This window comes from Akebia trifoliata, chromosome 7, assembly GCF_017979445.1.
Source record: "Akebia trifoliata isolate Shusen 1 chromosome 7, ASM1797944v1, whole genome shotgun sequence".
Taxonomy (NCBI): domain Eukaryota; kingdom Viridiplantae; phylum Streptophyta; class Magnoliopsida; order Ranunculales; family Lardizabalaceae; genus Akebia; species Akebia trifoliata.
The window spans coordinates 31,945,320-31,965,763 of record NC_141381.1 but is presented as its reverse complement, the minus strand read 5'-3'; the positions used below and the strand labels follow the sequence as shown (position 1 = coordinate 31,965,763).

Genomic DNA, 20,444 nt, shown 5'->3' with positions numbered 1-20,444 from the left:
GAGTATTGACTGAGTGAAAAAACCGAGTCAAAAAATCATTATCCCATTTTTAAAGATGCCATCTTGCTAAGTTTGTAAAAATCTATGAGTGTTGCCATGACCTATGTTCAAAATCCAACCCATTAAATACTAACCCAAACAACTACTCACTTATTGGGAAAAAAATAAAATTCAACCCACTAATATTTGCTATTATAATGAAGGAAGATCAATTTTTTTTTGCTTTAGGGTAGTTTGGTTAGATTTGGAACAAGTTGCAATTAGGTTTCAAGTTACAAAAATGGAGAACTAAGCAATTTTGTTTCGATTCTTGGATCAAGCTTATATAGAATCGAATCAAACTGAGAACTTATGCAATAAATAAATATATATGTATATAATAATTATTATGAATTATTTTAAGAGTTGGTAATACTCTTTTATGGATAAACTAATGACTGTTTATGGATAGATTAGTGAGTTATTGTGTGAAATTTTATTTTATTATACATTTGTTTTGTTCATTAAAAAATGTTACTTACAATTTATAGAATATTGGCAACCCATAGAACCAAACCGAACCAAATCGACTTTAGTTCGATTTGGGTCCAATGGAATTTGGTTCTAGAACCGACCTATGTTGGTTCAGTTCCAACTTGAGCTCAAACCAAACCAAGTTGCACCCCTAGCATTCATGGTCTAGATTAGATTTTCTATTAAGAAAACAAGAAAAAGATAAATTGTTTTCCTTATTTATCTAAAACTCTAAAAATGCAGGGCCATTGAAGTTCCAACTCCAACGGAAAAAATGATTTATATCAATGTGGCCCCTTTAAGATTCCACATGGACTTGCAATTTATATAGATTAGTGTTTTAAAAATCAAATTGAAGTGATTATTCAACTAGGTTCAATCAAAATTTGTAATAAAATCGGTTCGGTTAAGTCTTGTGACTATTATCATTTTTGCCGTGCTTGTCTGTCAAGAAAGTGTATCCAACATACGGTGGAAGATATCCTATCCACATAAATCTCATTTGTATAGAAAAAAAAAAGTGTTTTGTGTAACCCATAGAGAGAATGGCGCAAACTAAAAAATTGGGAACGAGAAATCCCACCAAAACACCGGGATTCCTTTTTTCCACAATTAGTAAACTTTTTTTTTAACAAAAAAATAAACATCTTGACTAACAACTTCATGTTTCTTTTTTAACTTCTATTTACTCCATCACCACAAATCCCTTCAACTCCTTCAAATCAAAATCTTATCTCACACATACTCTCTCTTATACAATGACATAGTCAAAACACCTTGTCATGATTCAAAACTTAAATGAAGTTCTTAATGGTCATGATATACTTTGTCAAAAAAAATTCACATACTAAAACATGTGTTTTTAAAGCTATGTGATATTTTAGAAATAAAAAGTTTTACTTCATCACACCAATGAAGTAAAAATAGAGGAATGACTAGTAATATTCATGTTTGTAGTTGGTCATAATCAACGATATTGAATACTTCAAGAGAGATTTCAACATTTAAGTAAAATAATAAATCGACATGTTAATAATGTGTTGAATGCAATTGTGACACTAGCTGAAGATTATTTTAAACTTTTAGGATCTAATACTCCCGAAAAGATTTTAAAAGATTCGAGATTCTATCCATATTTTAAGGTATGCATTTTTTTTATATCAATTTTATATTATATTTATTATTATACATTTTTACAAATATTTGATTACAGGATCGTGTTGGAGCAATAGATAAAACACATATTCCAGCATTGATTCCTATTAACAAAAAAGTTCCTTTTCATAATAGAAAATCAATGATTATCCAAAATGTTTTGGTGGCATGCTCATTTGAGTTACAATTTCAATATATTCTTATTACGGATTCACGTGTATTAAATTCGACACTTACAAGGCCCACCAACAAACTTCATGTACCCAAAGGTATATTGCACATTTTACTTTTATTTAAATTATCATATTCTACGTACCACTAATATTTTTTTTGTGATATAGGTAAATACTTTTTTGTAGATGCAAGTTATGCTAACATACCGTGGTTTATTGCTCTACATCATGGTACTTGTTATCACTTGAAAGAATTTGGTGGTTTTCGTTCCGAAAATTTTAAAGAAATATTCAATCTTCAACATTCTTCATTACAAAATGCTGTCGAACGTATTATTAGGATACTAAAAAGGCATTTTTCTATTTTGAAAATAACACCTCTATACTCATTTGAAACACAAGTGAAAATAGTTATAGTTTATTGTATCCTACATAATCATATACGGAGGGAGAAGAACAATGACTTATTTTTTAAAATGGAAAGGTTGGAAAAACAACAAAAAATTGACCTAAAAACTCATCAAGCTCAAACTCAAGGTCTAGAAATTTATAGTAGAAGGAGGCATACCCTGACCCCAAGTAAATTTCCCAATATTCTAAAGAATAATTTAGGAAGCCACCTAGTTTTGAACACATAACAAGAGGGAGCAAATTCCGGGGGGTGACCTCGCAAATTAGTTCATGGGAGAACCCAAATGGAGTAGAACTTAACATAAATGGATTAACATGAAGGTCAAAGATCACAAAAGCTATCCTAATAGTTCAAAATGAAATGGAAATCTTGAAACATAGAAGGGTGAAATAATGTCAAACATTCCATAAAAATTTAAACGAGAAAAGTCCATAAATAGGGAAAGAAAGGGAGGGAATGCAAGTAATATGAGCTTGTTTTTAGTATCAGTAGAAATTTCTTGTATTATTGTTAGCTTAGTGTTAGAAAGTAATTGACAAGAACCAATAAGGAGAATGAAATAACAATGATAAAGTGTATCTCACCAATCATCGTCAACCTCTAGGGTAAATTCTTTCCCCCTTGTTTTCAATGTTGAGATTATATCTCCTCTAACGTTCAAACATTAAGAATAAGATAGGGTTTTTGGAAAGTCAAAGATGATGAAATTTTAGGTAGAAAAATCACGGGTTTTCTACTAGAGGTTGAAGACGAGGTTAAATAGATTTCCACTGTAGAGGTCCAATAGACTGAAAACATTCAATCACCCCGCAGTTGATCCTTAAGAATTTGAGACTCACCCGAGCATTAACATCTTAATCCCCGACGGGCAATTTCCACAAATTCTTGGGTTTTCAACAATCCTTGGTTGTCCCAGGGGCAGTGTTAGTAAGCCCTAAGCGATAGAAAGCTTTTCATTATTCACAGTTGAGTTCGTGCTCTTTCTCTGCTTCTCATATATCATGCAACATTAAGTCTGGGTCGGGAATGCACCCTTCGAGCTTCATCTGCATTGCCAACTCATCCAACTTGTCATATATCACCTCCAAGGAAGGGTGAGATCTATCTCCTACCAGGAACTCGTAAATTGAGCTCTCCACCTCAATGGAACTCGATCCTGGAGTCTTTTGTACTCTCCTTCCCTTCATTTTCTCCCTTACTTGTTCCACATCATCCCAACGGCATTTTGCAGCATAAATATTAGATAAAAGGACGTAGTTTCCTGCATTCCATGGCTCCAGTTCTAGGAGGCGAACCACTGCATGCTCTGCAAGCTCAAGGTGTCCGTGAGTTTGACAAGCCACAAGTAAGCTACCCCACATGCCAGCGTCTGGTGAGAATGGCATGCTTTTCATTAACTCACGAGCCTCAATTACACATCCACCACGACTAAGCAGATCAACCATACAGCCATAATGCTCGACCTGTCGGTAGGAAAGAATGGAAATAATAATTGGAAACTAATCAAGCATAACTTCCTTAATACTACAGTAGAATGCAAATGGTGGTGAGTAGAAGTTTGAAAAAATGTTCAACCCTCACTTCAGATCAAGTTTAAAAACTCAACCTAGTACTTGAAAAATTGTTGGGTGGCCAAAATCAATCGAGACGTAACGTAAGGAAGGAATTTGGGATTTTGAAGACCCAAGATAACTCGAGCTCTGCTAGGATCTGAATGATCAAATAATACACTGTATAAGTTACTTGAAACTTGATCAAATTTTGACTAAATAGCAAGGAAGTTTGGAATTAGGCCCTCATCGAGTCTATAAAGAGTCCTAAGTTTCTTAAAATAAGTTATATTAATATGGGTTCTTTTCTAAAAGATGCATAATTGAAGACACCAACACTGGGGAAGAGATTGCCTAACGTAACCGATCATCTCTAAACTTCTTTTGAGAGGATGAAAATGAAAAACAGGATTTTTAAGCAAAATGACCAAAGAGCAATAACAATTATGAGGATGATAAAAAGAGGAACCTTTGGAGTGATCCCATTCTCTTCCACCATCTGTTTGAAATATCTCCGCCCTTCTTCGATTAGCCCAGCGTGTGTACATGCACATAGAACTCCAATATAAGTGATATCATTAGGTTCTACACCTGCCTTCCTCATCTCCTTAAACAACAAAATCGCTTCCACACCACACCCATGCATAGCCAAACCACCTATCATTGAATTCCACGAAACCACAGTCCTCTCAAGCATCTCATCAAATACCTTACGAGCATCCCTCAAACTCCCACCCTTTGAGTACATATCTATCAAGCAATTATTCAAGTAAACATCCAATTGCATCGCACTCCTCACGATGTAGCGATGAACCCACTTTCCAACGTCAATTGCACCCACTTGTGCGCAAGCGGACAGAACACTCAGAAGGGTCACCTTATTAGGCTTTACTCCTTCAATTTGCATTCTCCTAAAGAGTCTCAATGCCTCTATAGCCCGTCCGTTCTGTGTGTAACCCGCAATCACCGTATTCCAGCTCACTATACTTCTCTGTGGCATCTGATTAAAAAGCTCCCTACCCTTCTCTACTTCTTCCCTTCGGAAACAACCTGCAATCATGCTATTCCAAGTAACAACATCTCTCACAGTTGTTTGTTCGAACAAAAAGAGGGCACTTTTGAGGCAACCGGATTTCGTGTACATGTCTATCAATGAATTTTGAATATAAGGATCGGGTTCGAATCCAGTCCGAATAACCTCGCTATGAAAGGCTTGACCAAGAGGTGGGGATGGAGGAAGGATGGTGCAGGCTTTGAGGAGGAAGGGAAAAGTGTAATTATCGGGCGGAATTTGGGCATTTTTCATCTGGGTATATGTGTTGAGGGTTTCAATTGGAAGGTTGTTTTGGGAGAGGGCTCGGATGAAAGAGTTCCATAGAGATATTGTCGGGTTTGATATGTGGTAGAAAGTGAGACAGGCATGGTTGATGGAAGAGGTGGATGAACAGAGGTTGATGAGTTTGGTGGCAATGAAGTTATTTTGGTGAAGTCCAAGGGTAAATATTCGGGTGTGGATTTGGGTGATGTGGTTGAAGGTGGTAGAGATGGAGAAGAGAGAGAAGATCTCTTCTTCTAAGACTCTGTATTTAGAGTTGATGAATGGAGAGTGGAGAAGGGGGGTAGGAGGCATTTAGGTAGAGAAGGAGGGGCTCATAGCCGTTAACTTGAAATTTTTGAAAAGTAGTTGGTAGTTTTTCTCAGCTGAAAAGGTGGTAACTTATGTGACGATTTTGCCCTTCAGTAAGAGCCCTAGAGAATTTTTAAAGAGGCTGTGGGTTTTTTTTATTTTATATTTTTTATTTTCTATTGAAAGGGGTACACACTCTTATGATCCTCCACTAAAAACATTCGCAATTCATTTTTATCATTTGATATAAATAATAGCATATGGGCAAAATAGTAAATATGATGTAAGATTCATACTAAAGAGAGATTTTCCTGGCAGACTCAAAGTATAGATTAGTGAAATTGGTTCATCTATGGTCTGTGGAGAATAATACTTGGTCAAAACATGGTCTTAAAACTCATTTTAACATCTCGTCTTGTTCAATAATGAGACAAACGAACCATAGTTTTAAATCTCAGCTAATATGTTTTACTTGTCTATTTGTCTCGTTGGTGGACAATATCGAGATGTATCGAAAGAGTCGAATCGGTCTTAGACGAGATTTAAAACCATGGGGCAAAATGATTTTTTAAAAGCTCTTTCCGTGACCAGTCAAAAAATTTGCCACACCTATGACTTCTGGCATGCATATGAACTGTGACAAATAGTTTTGAAATTTCCCAACGTGGAGACATGCATGACCTCGAGACACGAGACCCTCACTCCCACCCGATTTATTGCTTTAGTGAATGAGCCAAGTATACGGCCAGCAATGAGAACTGAATCTAACCTTTATGTTGAAGTGAAACTTGAACTTGTTCGAACTTGGGACATATCAACCTTGGGTAGTGCCTGCCAATGGTGTGGTTTTGAATCCGTTCTACAAGTTATGGCCCTGGTTCAAGGGACAAAGATCGGAGAAAAAGCACAAAAATCGAGGGCATACTATGAATGTCGAGGAGCATTGTGGATTTTTTGCTTCCACGGGGGCACATTCAAAGCAGTTTTACTCAAAGACAACACTTTATCTTCAAGCCAAGTCCAAACTTCTGAGCAGAAACATGGTAATGATGCATCAGAATCTTGACCCAAGTGTTTCAAACGAGGGCGTCTAAACAAGGTTTCGTTATAAACTGCGAATTGGAATGTTTTGATGCAAGTAAGAAGAAAACTTACATCCTCGAGATAACTTACTTAGAAATATGTTGTAGTAACTTAAAACCATAAAACTTAAACAAACTCCTTATTTACAAACATCGGACGCAAAAGTTCTTACCATATAAAAATGAACTCATTGTTTTTCTTTCATACTTAATCTCAAGTGAGGAATTTGTAAATATCAATTAAGGGGAAATGTTGTGTTCAATCCAACCTTCTCAATAAGTAGTCAACCTGAACTTCTTTGGTCAAAGGCATGATCCATTCTCCATAGAGATTAGCAACTAAGCTTGGCTTGATTTTGTACATTGGATCATCAGCTCCATTATTCTCTTCCTTGACAACTACCTCTTGCCCAAATGTTTTTGCCTTCATCTCTACTCTCTTCTTGACATCTTCTTCAACCTTCTCATATGTCAGCAATGCCATCAACTGGGCCCCATCCTGTGAAAACCCCAACCACAGAAGCCAAAAAAGAAAAAAAAGGTCAATTGGTGTTTACCATTGAAAAAAAAATGAAAATAAGAGGTGGAGCAAAACACGGGATGGAGGAGGAAGTATACCTGTGCTCTAATGGCAGCCTCGTATACAACAGGGGAGGCTCGAAATTTAGCCTCCGCAACGAATTTGCCATAATGGATTCTCTTAGACAGCCCCTACAAATATAATGAAAAAGATGAAGTCGGGCAGAAAGTAAGTTTTGCTAGGGACAAGGGCATGAAGGCCATGTGAAACACTAGAAGGTGACACATTTTTTATGATTATAACCATAAGACCTCACAATTTCAGATGATCAAACGAATTCAGTGTAACATCCACATAAATTCTGTAAAGCAGACAGCAACGATGACCCGATCAGCTCTGTTTTTAGGTGGAGGAGAACTCTTAGGTGCGGTGGTTCCACCTACCTTCATGTCTATCTCGTGAAAACAGTCTACCAGATATGGTTTCATATTTTTTCCCCCGTAGAAATGTGTATATACGAAAGGTATATTCATGTGTAATAATAAACAAATCAGAGAACAACAAAAAGATAAATAGTCGTTCATCAAATGGAAATAATTCTCAAACAAGAGTTAACATATCACATGGTTTTGTTGAAACGGGAGTCTAGATTTCAAGCTAATGTTTTTGCTATGAGAAGGGAGTCTTACAGCTGCAGAAGGCATGTTAGCCATAAACATTGGACATGTACACGTAGCAAATCTAAGATTGTTTTGATAGCAGAGAAACCTTGAAAACTAAATAGAAGGAAGAGGAATGGAGTGTAATATGCTTTCCAGTGAAAAATTGAATGCAGGGCACTGTGGAATCACACACTTGAAGAAGCCAGATATTTATGTGTATCGTAGAAATTTATGAAAATAATATTAAAATAAATAATAAATTGAATTGGACAGTATTAATTTAAGGGTATATGTATCCATGCTGATCAATGAATTATGTTCTCGTTATATTGTACGGAGGCACTAATAATAAAGATTTGGTAGACATAGCCCAATGGGTAAGTGGTTGTCATTTATTTTACAACTTAAACCTAGGGTTCCACATATAGTTAGACTAGTGGCAATAATACGCACATGTCAGCACAAATACAGGCTATCCCCACAATTTGTATGTTTGGAGAATATAGAGCTCACTTACATGTTAAATTAGAGTGGATTATGGAAAAGGGGCCATGTGAAATCCATTTTTGTTGCCCTTATCACATCTATTTTAACCTTGGCATAGCCACTTATTGCTTTTACTCTCTTAAGGAATCTTCCTTGAATACACATTGACATCTTGATTGTTTCACTTAGGACGGTACCAGAAGAAGCTATTACAGCCTCCCTATGTATCAAACAGAAATGAAAGAAAAGTTTCATGACCCATTGGGAGATATCTTTGAAGATTATATAGACAACATTTTCATCAGATACTTATAAAAAAGAAACTATCAGATAGAATAAAATTCACAAAACAGCCCATGAATTGAAAGTAAGACATAATAATTAGGAAGCAAGAAGTCAACTTAAGGAAGAACCTTAAAAGTTTGAATGTGGAAATATGTTGCCAAAGTGCTCACCTGCAAACATAAAGTGTCACAAACTGCAGTTGACCCACAATTGCCGTCATCCCCTTCTTTAACCAATCTTGGAAGAAGGTCACTAAAATACATCTCCCAAATCTTTCTGTTTATGTTGATGGAATTGGCAATAGGATGCAGAACCTAAGTGGAAATCATAAATCCAATACCAAATCAAAATAGGCTCACCGAAGCAATAATTCAGCAGCGATGCTGATATTATAAGTTATCAGAAGCCATTAAGATAAATTAACCAGCCATACCAACTGATTGGTGAAAAATAAGTTTCATTGGGGTAGAGTCGTGGCTTAAAAATCAGGTGAAAAGTCAGAAAATCTTATTTATCTTTACATAAAGGACCAGGAGCAATAAATTTAATTTAATCAACTAACTTTGCCATACTAAAAATATGAGTTTCAAGAAGCTTTGGGACAAGAGAGTCTTTCAAGTACCAAACTAACTTTATGAGTTATATATTAATCTTTGGACCTAGTTTTCCTCTACTCGTGAGGAATATTCAACCTGGGTCTGCAAGGAGACAACTAAGTAAATGAACTTCAGTCTCGTAATATCAACAAAAGTTGTAATCCACCTTATACATTCAAACTTACTTTGGGGTATTGCAAAGGTGGCAATAGAGGCTCGGGCAATTCTTCCGGAAAGAATGGATGCTCATCCGGACTCTTGTATCTGCCCACCTAATTTGCAATAGAAATCAATCAATAAATCTGTAACAATATTTCTATTCATTTTCATTAGGGATTTTATTTACCTGGGCATGAAGCTTTTCAGTTTTTTTGACCATGAACTCAACTAAAGAGCCATGGAAGCCTTCTATGGGAAACACATTGCGATCATAAGTGTCGGCATTGTAACAATACTGAGCCCTCTCCAAAAGGCTAAAAATTATGCTGTCCTCTTGGCGGATTAGAGAATGCCTTATACTGTCCAAAGTCAGAATTTGACTCTCATCCACCCTTTTCTTCTTCTCTAATCTATATATGCTAAGAAACATTAGTGTTAGAAAGTCATCTAACAGAACCGCAAAATCAAATATGCTGGTTTGAATATTCTGATGTAAGTACCATGTGTAGATATGAATTGATTTGTGTTCATGCAAGCATCCCCATGTATAAAAAATAGTACGCTCCCAAAAGTTTGTGCGTGGATGCATTCCAACATGTATGTGCATATAGGAGATGCCAGCTTGTAAGTTGGTTACAGTTTTTTTTTTTTTTTAGGCTAATAAGTTGGTTAAAGTTGGTGACCACGACTTGGGTTCGAAACCCGCCTTCACCCACTAATTACTGGTCACTAATCTTACTTGCCCAACAGAAGCTAATGTGCTTGTTAGTATTCTACATGTGTGTTGTGTGGGCAGGGGTGAGCAAGTAACACAATTAGTTGGGTTACTTTTGTTACCTCTAACCTTGAAGTCGAGTGCAGGGAAGGCCTGTTAAAGTCCCAGTTTGAAGAGATGTGCTACTTTTAGTTTCTAAAAAGAGTGAGAGGATGACCCAAAAGAATGTCGATTGGGATAGTGACAGTGGAAATGAGCACACTTGCAATAACAGAAAACATGGTATTAGAATTGAATGGGCAACAAGATTCGTTCAGCTGATCCCAACTTTTGGGATCAACTCTTCAGTGATGGGTATGCATCATTGTGCTTATGCATGTCCATAAGTGGTTGGAAAGTTTACAATAATACAACAATTCTGCTTGCGTTATACACACATGAACATAAAAATACATGCATGTGGTCATGCGGATGCATGTAAACATGCATCTATGCATATGTGTAAGGAGGGATTGAAATAACAACCTCAAGTTTGCCGCAATTGAGATTAATGTCCTAGTGGGTCTAAACCATTCCACCCATTAGTTGGTGACAAGAAGAAATTACTCTTACCACTAACTCAGTTCTGGTTCAACTCCAATATACCAGAATGAACCAACACAATATGAGCACTATTCTTGTAGATATGCTTCTATGCCCTTCTTGTAGCAATAGAATATTTACTAAATTTCCATCTTACATTCAGCATTCTAAACATTTTATAGCCAGATTCCATATAGTGAACTTCAAGAAAATACAATGCAAGAAAGACAACCAATATCAACACAGACAAAGTACTTGGCAAATAAAGAAACAGAATCCAATATTGAAAGATATACCAGAGAATCTCACAATCCCAGAAATTTCTTTGTGTTAATAAGTAAACTTCCTAAGTGAAACAGATTCACAATTCAAAGAGGAGAATCTTACACTCCCAAAATTCTGATTGTGTTAATAAGTAAATCTCCTAAGTGAAACAAATTCACATTTCAAACCTTGTGTTAACACACAGAGACCTGGGATATCCACACTGTTAATAAACATATTCTCTAAGAAAAATATGTCAAAATTTAAAACCTTTCACTAAAACACACGCACACACGTAGGGGTGGAAATGGGTTGGGTCGGGTTGTGTTAAGGTAAGGGTATTATTAAAATTTACCAAACCCAAACTTAGGTATACCTGACCCGACCCATATATGACATGTTAATAAAATTCTAATCTTTATTTGAAAAAAATAAGTTCCATTTCCATCACCAAAAATAAAATACCCCTACTAAAAATACACGCAACCATAAACCAATATCTGCCGACATAAATTAATTATCACAAAACATAAACTAAGTTTTATCACCAAAAACTGGTCATTTAAAAACTTCTTAAATATTTGTTGATATATTTAAAACTACACGTTAATGACACAATAATTAAACTTGTCAAAACGTGTTAACCAGGTTGACGCCCCTAACCCAGACACGGCCCATTTATAATCATGTTAGATGGGTTGATAATATTATGACCCAATTAGGCTAGACCCAAACCTACAAATTTTGTTTTTTTGTAGTGTTAAGATTGCCACCACCCGTACACACACGCACATACACACCAGAATCAACTATTGAACACCACCAAATATCTGATCTTTCTATTTCATCCAATTAGAAACAAACTCAAATCGAAAGGCCATACAAATTTATAAATAAATAAAAAAATTCAACCCAATGGGAAATTCAAGTAATTCACCCCCTACCCATTGCGAAAAAACAACTAATTAATACTTAAGAAGTATCTTCTACAAAAGTGGCCAAAATCCCACATACCCACAAACAATTTTAAGCTAAAAAGAAGAGAAAACAAGCCAAGACAATATATTCATAAAGAAAATTTGGAAAAAAAATTTCATACGGAGTAGCAGTTGCAGAAGGTTGGACAATTTGGAAACTTCTTCTGGCCGAACCCAATTGCGTTAACCCAAAGCTAAGATTTTTTTTGGTTTGAAGGGAGAAAAGTGAATTGGTTCGTGAAGATTTGAATAGATGAGTAGTTGAGATGGAAGGAGATGCAGATTTTAACAACTTAGCTTCCATTGATGATGAAAGAGAATTGAACAGAAGCAGAATGAAGAACAGAGGAGAAAACAGAGAGAGAGAGAGAAGCACAAAGAAAATTGAGAGCAAACCAACTTGCACAGAGGCCTTTGGCTTACTTCAAACGGAAGAAGAAAAGAGAGGAAAAGTCAGGTTTTTTGGTAGGTGGCGAAGACTCAGATATGCGTTAGGTAGATCTCTCTATCTTTGTTTTTTTGTGTATTTCAAAGATTATTATTTATTTCAATTTTTTAAATAAACATGAAATATATATTATTTAAAAAAAAATCTCAAAAATAATATTTTCAACTAGCATCGAACACGTCACTTAGTGAGCATATAGTATCGCAGTAACGCATGGTAATTTTCTTGCCATTTGTGATTTAAACTCTGAAGTGTGCCGTGTGATTGACGTCGATGTTGGAGCAACACATGTAATAAAGTATCGATGTTTACAAAGTAAAAGAAATAACGACAAATTTACTAAATATAATGCAAAGTATCTGACGCAGTCATCAATTTATTTTACCACGTCGTACGGGAATTATAAGGTAAAAAAAAAGAATAATGATTTTCTAACTCCCCCTCTGATATATGTCCCTATCATAAAATTGTAGATCAATTACCTCGGGATATGTAGAATAATATATACTTTCTTATGTATCCCGAGACAAATGATCTATTGTTCTGTGATGGGGGCATATATTAGAAAAAGGGAGGGAGGAGCTCAGATTATCACAACTCAAAAGAAATAACGACAAATTTACTATATGTAACGCATAGCATCTGACTCAACCATCAATTTATTATACCACATGGTTTGTAACAATATAGGAATTACAAGTGTATTTTGAAATTAATTTCTATAAGAAAAGAAAAATAATTTTCTTTTTTTAATATATAAAATGCAATGTTTGGACAACACATGCTTTGTACATTTCAAAGGGGGTTATAAATTATTTGTATAATTATAATTTTTATTTTAAAAATGCATTATACAATTGAAGTTTTAAAATATTTGATAAAATTTATATATTTTTAAAATATTTCATATTAAAATTTGTATATTTGAATAAGTAAGCATCCTTTAACGTAACAAAATCTATTTCAAAACGGAATCATTAATGAGATTCATTTGATGACCAAACAATCCAGGGGAGATGATTTTGACAACCACTCACCATCTTAATCATCACTAACTATCCATGAAAGAAATTTTGATGCTTCCAAAGACATCTATTTATGATGTTTACACCTTGTAACCAAAGTAGTTGGACAATTATGGAACCAAAGAAAAATGGGACCCACATCATTCTACAAACTATAATGTGTGTGTGTCGGTCGCGGATACCTATATCTTAAATTAGTTCTCGATTCAATTTTTATTGAGATTATGGAATATAAAGAACTACAAACTAATGAATTTGTTACATTAATCATTCTGATTCTTTGAATTTGCCATTTAATAAATATTAATTAATTAGATTAATATTATTGAAGACACAATTTATTGATTTTAGTTTAATTAATATAATATTTTATGATATTTTAATTTTATTTGGATTTTACAAATCAAATCAAATAGTCAAGGATATACAAACATTTTTCGAGAAATTAGATTATACTTATTCGGTATTTATTAATTAATTTGATTAATATTATTGAAGATATAATATGTTGATTTTAAATTATATGTACACACAAGTGAACCAAACTACTAAATCAAAACAAATTGAGAATCGAATTATCTCTGTCAACTCTTATGAATCAGATTTATTCTCAAGTGACGAGCCATGAACCCAAATTCGAAAATAGCTAACCCATGAACTAAGCAACATAGCTTCCTTAAGATCATATGTGTTTCAAGCCCAAGCCAAAGTCAAAAGGTAAAATAAATGTATAAGTATATTATTCATGCCGCCCATCTGTATTTTTGATGAATAATTGAGATACTCTATTTTCAAAGTCGATTACATATCCCACGAACATGGCATTCTAAGAGAGTGAGATGCGATAAAATGATTTACAATAGTCAAATAGAATAAATAAAAAGAACTTCTATTACCACACCAACTTTTGCTAACGTCATCTCGATTTATATGTAAATGGGGTTTTTTTTTTTTTTTTTTTCAAAATGTGCGCAACTTATGTCCAAATTCCAGCTTAAGTACATTATTTATTTTAAATCTCAAATCATGCATTTCAAGTGAATTCATCACTTTTATAATCAATAGATTCACTAGTGTATCTACAAATCCGAAGATATTAAAAGTGACGAATTCAAGAGTTTGTAGATTATAAAAAATGAAGAATGAATGTTTTGGGAATAAAAATGAACAATGTATTGAACTCGGAATTTTGTCAATATTATCGTATTTTTCCGTTCTCCAAAATTTTACTGAATTTTTAAACAAACTGCTAAGGGTATGTTTGATTGCATAGAAAGTCACTTTCCATGGAATTTGAAATCCATGGAAAATTAGTTGTGGAAAATAGGTACAGTTGGAAAATCAAATTCCATTGTTTGATTTCACTTGGATAAAATCATGGAAAAATATAAGAAAAAAGAAAAAGAGGAGAAGGAAGAAGAAGATGAGAGGAGGGGGAGAGGAAGAAGAAGATGACGAGGAAGAGGGAGGGGGAGGATGTGGCGACGGTGGCGGCAACAGTGACGGTGACCGAGGTAAGTGAGGAAGATGGGGGGAGAACGTAATGGTGGTGGTGGCGGAGGAGGTGAGGGATGGAAAAGAAGTAGAAGAAAAAGAATAAGAGAGAGAGAGAGAGAGAGAAGGTGGTCGGAGACGGAGCCGACGGTGACGGCGATGGCGATGGCGATGACGACGACGACAAAGTTAGTGTAATGGTGGTGGTGGTGGTGGTGGTAGTAGTGGTAGTAGAGAAGAATTGAGGATGGAAAATATAGGTGGATTTCATTTTCCTACCCATATGGGTGGGAAAGTGAAATCCATAATTTAGTGGACTTTTTGAATGGAGTGGAAAATGAATTTCCATTTTCATGTGCAATCAAACACTTGAAAAATGTCATTTTCCATGGAAATTCATTTTCCACCCTATTTTCCATGTGCAATCAAACATACCCTAAATGTATATTCCGTATCGTTACTAACGATTTTTTGTCGTACATTGAATTACTAACTATGGTTGAAATACTAACTTGACTATGATGTTAGAGACTAAGAAAAAGTCCTAAATACCCCCATTTTCAACCTCATGCCAAAAAATAATTGATTATGACGTTTCGTCGTACACTAAATTACTAACAATGGTTGAAATACTAACTTGAATATGATGTTAGAGATTAAGAAAAAGACCTAAATACCCTCATTTTCAATCTCGTGCCAAAAAATAATTGATTCCCCTCCCCTCCTAAAAAAAAAAAATCCATCGTCCTTAACCTTTAGTTTTGGCAATAACATTGCCATTTGTTCCTAACATGCATTGACTAATTGCACATCACCTAGTACCAATTGCACTTCAACTTGAAAAAATGCATATATATATATATATATATATATATATATATCCATTCTGTTTTTCACCCGAGAATTTTATAGTAATATTGAAAATAAAAAACCCATCAAGTGCAAGATCTCTTGCAAATTCTCATACCATGAACCTATCATTAGTAGGAATTCCTGCAAATTTTTATCCTACTTCTTTCTAGAATATGAAACTTTAAAAATTGAATCTAAAAAATTTCTGAAACATGGGTGTGGCCCCTCTTTGATTTTCAAGAAGAAGAAAAGTAGCACAACTTTAATTTTGAAGTACAATCATAATAATGGAATGCAAGTGGTTTAATTTTGAAAATAATTAGATTTTTTTGAAAGAAAATCAAAGACTTCCAAATCAACAATCTCACTGATTGACCACAATGGCTTTTTGACAAGTTGTTGAATGTGGGGGTATTTAAGTCATATTATTTAATCAATCATAAAACACTATCATTTTGAAAAGAGATACACATCCACTAACTAGCACATTGAGCTGTCGTCACTAAAGTCGTTCCTTCCGAAAAGGAAAATTGTTTCTCCCAATGATTTATTTCAAATTGTTCTTTTGAGACAATTTTTTTTTATAATAAGTTAATAACGCAGACTGTATGGGTATCATATAGACTGAATAGTAAGAAAGGAATTTCTTGAAATGAAATTAAAATCTATGGAACTATACTCTTTTCATGTCAATTGAGTGTATTTTATAGTGAATTATGATTTTAATAATTGTCGATTAAATCATGTTGAAAAAATCTTTGATTTTTCAAAAAAATTATGATTAATCGTGATTTAACTTTTAAAAAAATCACAGATAGTTTTTATTTTTAGAATTTTAAGTATTATTATTTTTATTTGACGTATATAAAATATACTTTTTATACTTAGAAAATTTACTTTTTTACTTTTTAATTTATCTGATATTTTTCCAATTTGATTCCGTAGCTTTCCCATTTATTCGCGAACATCAACTTTTTCACAGGTGTATTTGAGTGTCTTTCTTTAGTATTATTTATTACCATATGACCCTCAGATGTGGCATGTGTTAGAACCATAGAGTATTTTCCTCGGGATATACATTACACATATTTATGACGATGTACAATTGTGTTTTCCGAGAAAAAATCTATGAAGGTAGGACATGCCACGTTAGGTGGCGTGTGTCAGAGGTGGCATCCAAAACCACGACTCACTCACTCTCAGTAGAATCTGTATTTATATAGAATCACCCGAGTTACAGACCGAGTCAAATAACTAGCTTTCAAACCTGAGTACCTTGGACGAGGGAAAGGATATCAGATTTAAGGACGTTAAAAATGACCTTATCTCTCTCTCTCTCTCTCTATCTCTCTCTCAAATTCTCTAAATTACCAACTCTTCGTTCTACAATGCGAAGACCCTTCTCCGCTCCATCTCTAATACTTCTGAAACTCTGAAGATATTGTATAATGTCCACAGCAATTAGAACACCTACATGGGTATCCAAACGAAGACTATTTGAACAAAAGCTGTCTGATATTCACAAATGTTCAAATCTAAGCCATTTGAAGCAAATTCAAGCTCAAATCTTCAAAGCCAATCTACATCAAGACCCCTTTATAGCTCCCAAACTCATTGTAGCTTTCTCTATGATTCATCAGATGACATTAGCCATCAACATTTTCAATCAAATTCAAAAACCCAATACGCTTCTCTACAACACTCTTATTAGAGCTTATACCCAGAACTCCCAACACACTCAAGCCTTCTCCACCTTCTTTGAAATGCAGAAGAACAGCGTTTCTCCCGACAATTTCACGTACCCATTTCTTCTCAAGGCATGTTCGGGCCAATTCGCTCTTCGCCAAGTCCAAATGATTCATACCCACATCGAAAAATTTGGTTTTTCTTCGGATATATTCGTTCCTAATTCTCTAATTGATACTTATTCGAAGTGTGGAACGTGCGGTGTTGATGCTGCAAGGAAATTGTTTGATTCAATGTTTGAACGAGATGTTGTATCCTGGAATTCGATGATTGCGGGGTTAATGAAATCTGGTGAATTGGGAGAAGCTCGTCGACTGTTTGACGAAATGTCCGAGAGAGATACTGTGAGTTGGAATACAGTCTTGGATGGGTATGCTAAGGCTGGAGAAATGAATGAAGCATTTGAATTATTTGAGAAGATGCCTGAAAGGAATGTTGTCTCTTGGTCGACGATGGTCTCGGGCTTTAGCAAAGCTGGTAACATGGATATGGCAAGGATGTTGTTCGATAAGATGCCTGTCAAGAATTTAGTTAGTTGGACTATATTGATATCTGGGTATGCTGAGAAAGAATTTTCTAAGGAAGCATTTAGGATGTTTAATCAAATGGAGAAGTCTGGATTGAAGCCGGATGATGGGACTTTTGTTAGTATATTAGCCGCTTGTGCGGAATCCGGTTTGCTTAGTTTGGGTAAGAGGGTTCATGTATCTATTGAGAGGACTGGGTTGAGAAATAGTACTCAAGTGTGCAATGCCTTGCTTGATATGTATGCTAAGTGTGGGAATCTTGAGAAGGCATTGGACATTTTTGATGGGATGGTGAAGAGGGATGTGGTGACTTGGAATTCCATGATACAAGGGCTAGCCATGCATGGACATGGTGAGAGAGCGCTCGAGCTCTTCTCTAGGATGAAACGAGAGCGTGTCACACCTGATGAGATTACCTTTGTTGGTGTGTTTTGTGCCTGTACCCACGTGGGTCTTGTTGATGAAGGCCAACATTTCTTCTATTCGATGGAGAGAGATTACGGGATTGTTCCCCAAGTTGAGCACTATGGTTGCATGATTGATCTTCTTGGTCGGGGGGGGCGTTTGGAAGAAGCATTCAAACTTGTTAAAAGCATGCCTGTGGAGCCAAATGCCATCATATGGGGTACCCTCTTGGGTGCTTGCCGAATGCATAACAATGTAGAGCTTGCAGAAGAGGTGGTTGATCGCCTTGTGAAATTGGAACCCTCAAATGCTGGAAATTATACTATCTTGTCCAATATATATGCCACGGCAGGCCATTGGGATAATTTCGCTAAGGTGCGGCTGCGAATGAAGAATACAAACATTCAGAAGCAACCTGGGGCAAGTTTGATTGAGGTGGACGATGAGGTTCATGAATTTACAGTGGCAGATAGATCACACCCTCAATCGTCCAGGATATATAAGCTGATAGACAGATTGGGGCAGCATCTGAAGCAAGTTGGTTATGTCCCAAGGGCACATTTTTAACATTTTTATCCTAAGAAGGATTATTCATCTGAGGCATATTTCTGAAAGGTCTCTCACATTGCAAATACCCTCATTGGGTTGCATGGGAACCCTAGCTAGAATTCATTTTCAGGATCCAATTCCTTAGTATTTTCTGTTTCACTAGTTTTGATCCTGCCTGAACATATATTATTTACTTAAGCAAGAGAGAAGTAAGACCTCCAAGAGTGTTATTTGTATATATGTCTACACCTTGGCAATTGTTTTTTGCTTTCTTTATTTGTATGAGCACCACATTGTGAAAATGTTTTAACATGTATTAATTAATGAAAGATCTCCTTGTGTACAATGCAACCATGGTGCATGTTGTTTTGTCTCAATTTTTCTGGGAAAACCATATTTTCCTCATTTGTATTTGCAGACTCTCATTTCCAAAATGCATGTATTTCTTGAAGGGTCAGGATTGATAGACTCTATGAAAAGTGAACTCCTATGTTCACAAACAATCCCTACCATCTATGTGTGAGATCCAACGATTAGGATAAAAGATGTATCCCAAGAACATATTACGGATCTCTAAGATAAATCTCAACTGTTGGATCTCATATATACACGGTCGAGATTGTGTGTGAATACATGAGTTCACCTTCACGAGTCTACCAATCCCAACCCTTTCTTGAAGCCCTCCCAATTGCTATCTTTTTAACTTTCCAAGGTTTTTGGTCTTTTGACAACATTGATTTTTTCTAAAATCTCATTACCTTGAACTTCGATTCTGCTTCTTCTTCTTCCAAAATCTTATTAAACATATCTTTCTTTTTTTTTTTTCTATTTCTAAAATAAGAACCTTGATTTTCCCTCAAAACCCAATGTCTTCAACCTCAAGGTTCAAATTTTTACCCTTCGACCTCAATATGTTTGTCTTCAACCTTCAAATGTCAAGAACATGATGGGATGTTTAGGCAGGTTGAAATGTTCAGTTTTGGGAGTGAAACCCAAAAACATCATTTGCATTATCTCTGAAAATTTTATGAAATTCTTACAAATTTATTCAAATTAAACAGAATTAAGTACTGTAGAATAATTGCCAGAGAATCTGAACTTGGTAACCATGCTCGCTAAAAGAAAGAGGTATCTCACGTCAAATTCCAATTAAAGTAAAGAGCGAATTCCAAGTCCATCCATGCTTGTGAATATTCTTTTTGTGCACAATTGTTGCACCCTAGATGCGAATGAAATAGCATTTTTCCGAAAATTGTCTCTGAAAATCATATCGATGGAATGGGTTGTGTTGGAAATGGGGATGGAATGGGCCCAATTACTGGGGTTATCCATGGGTACCCAATTAGTTGGGCTTGGGTTTATCATTTTGGAACCAATAATGATGGGTCAGGCCTGAATATGCTAATGTTTGAGGTTTTCTATAACCACTCTCAGATCCGAATAATGCCAAAATATGCTATTGTTTCAGGCTTTTTGCCTTTCATAGAGGAACCCAGGCCCAATTGTCAGCGTGGATCCCGATATCGAACAATGTATACAACAAAAATTAACAAAAACAATCAATAAACATAAGATTTACGTGGTTTGACCATGCCCACGTCTATCAATAAGAGATGAATTCGGGAATTCACGGAATCTTC

The 20,444-nt window shown here is 35.3% G+C and overlaps 3 protein-coding genes across 4 annotated transcripts; 1 reads left to right on the top strand and 2 right to left on the bottom strand.

Annotated features, from left to right (window-relative positions):
* Positions 1-2,791: 2,791 nt before the first annotated feature.
* LOC147399107 (pentatricopeptide repeat-containing protein At1g09190-like) lies at positions 2,792-6,448 on the bottom strand. Its single transcript, XM_086448533.1, has 2 exons — positions 4,273-6,448; positions 2,792-3,716 (listed from the first exon to the last, which is right to left on the bottom strand). Exons 1-2 carry the CDS (start codon positions 5,431-5,433, stop codon positions 3,246-3,248), a joined length of 1,632 nt encoding a protein of 543 aa, XP_086304659.1. The 5' UTR covers positions 5,434-6,448; the 3' UTR covers positions 2,792-3,245.
* A 151-nt stretch (positions 6,449-6,599) lies between these two features.
* LOC147399106 (chorismate mutase 1, chloroplastic-like) lies at positions 6,600-12,244 on the bottom strand. 2 transcript variants are annotated; one of them, XM_086448534.1, is made up of 6 exons: positions 11,881-12,244; positions 9,408-9,639; positions 9,247-9,333; positions 8,636-8,779; positions 7,131-7,223; positions 6,600-7,011 (listed from the first exon to the last, which is right to left on the bottom strand). In XM_086448534.1, the coding sequence occupies exons 1-6, from the start codon at positions 12,060-12,062 to the stop codon at positions 6,772-6,774; spliced, it is 978 nt and encodes a 325-aa protein (XP_086304660.1). In that variant the 5' UTR covers positions 12,063-12,244; the 3' UTR covers positions 6,600-6,771. The 2 variants fall into 2 exon arrangements, with proteins under 2 accessions (XP_086304660.1, XP_086304661.1); XM_086448535.1 differs by having other exon boundaries at positions 9,408-9,630; positions 11,881-12,241.
* Positions 12,245-16,856: 4,612 nt separating this feature from the next.
* Positions 16,857-19,182, top strand: LOC147399105 (Tetratricopeptide repeat (TPR)-like superfamily protein). Its single transcript, XM_086448532.1, has one exon. The coding sequence runs from the start codon at positions 17,026-17,028 to the stop codon at positions 18,820-18,822; it is 1,797 nt and encodes a 598-aa protein (XP_086304658.1). The 5' UTR covers positions 16,857-17,025; the 3' UTR covers positions 18,823-19,182.
* Positions 19,183-20,444: the final 1,262 nt, after the last annotated feature.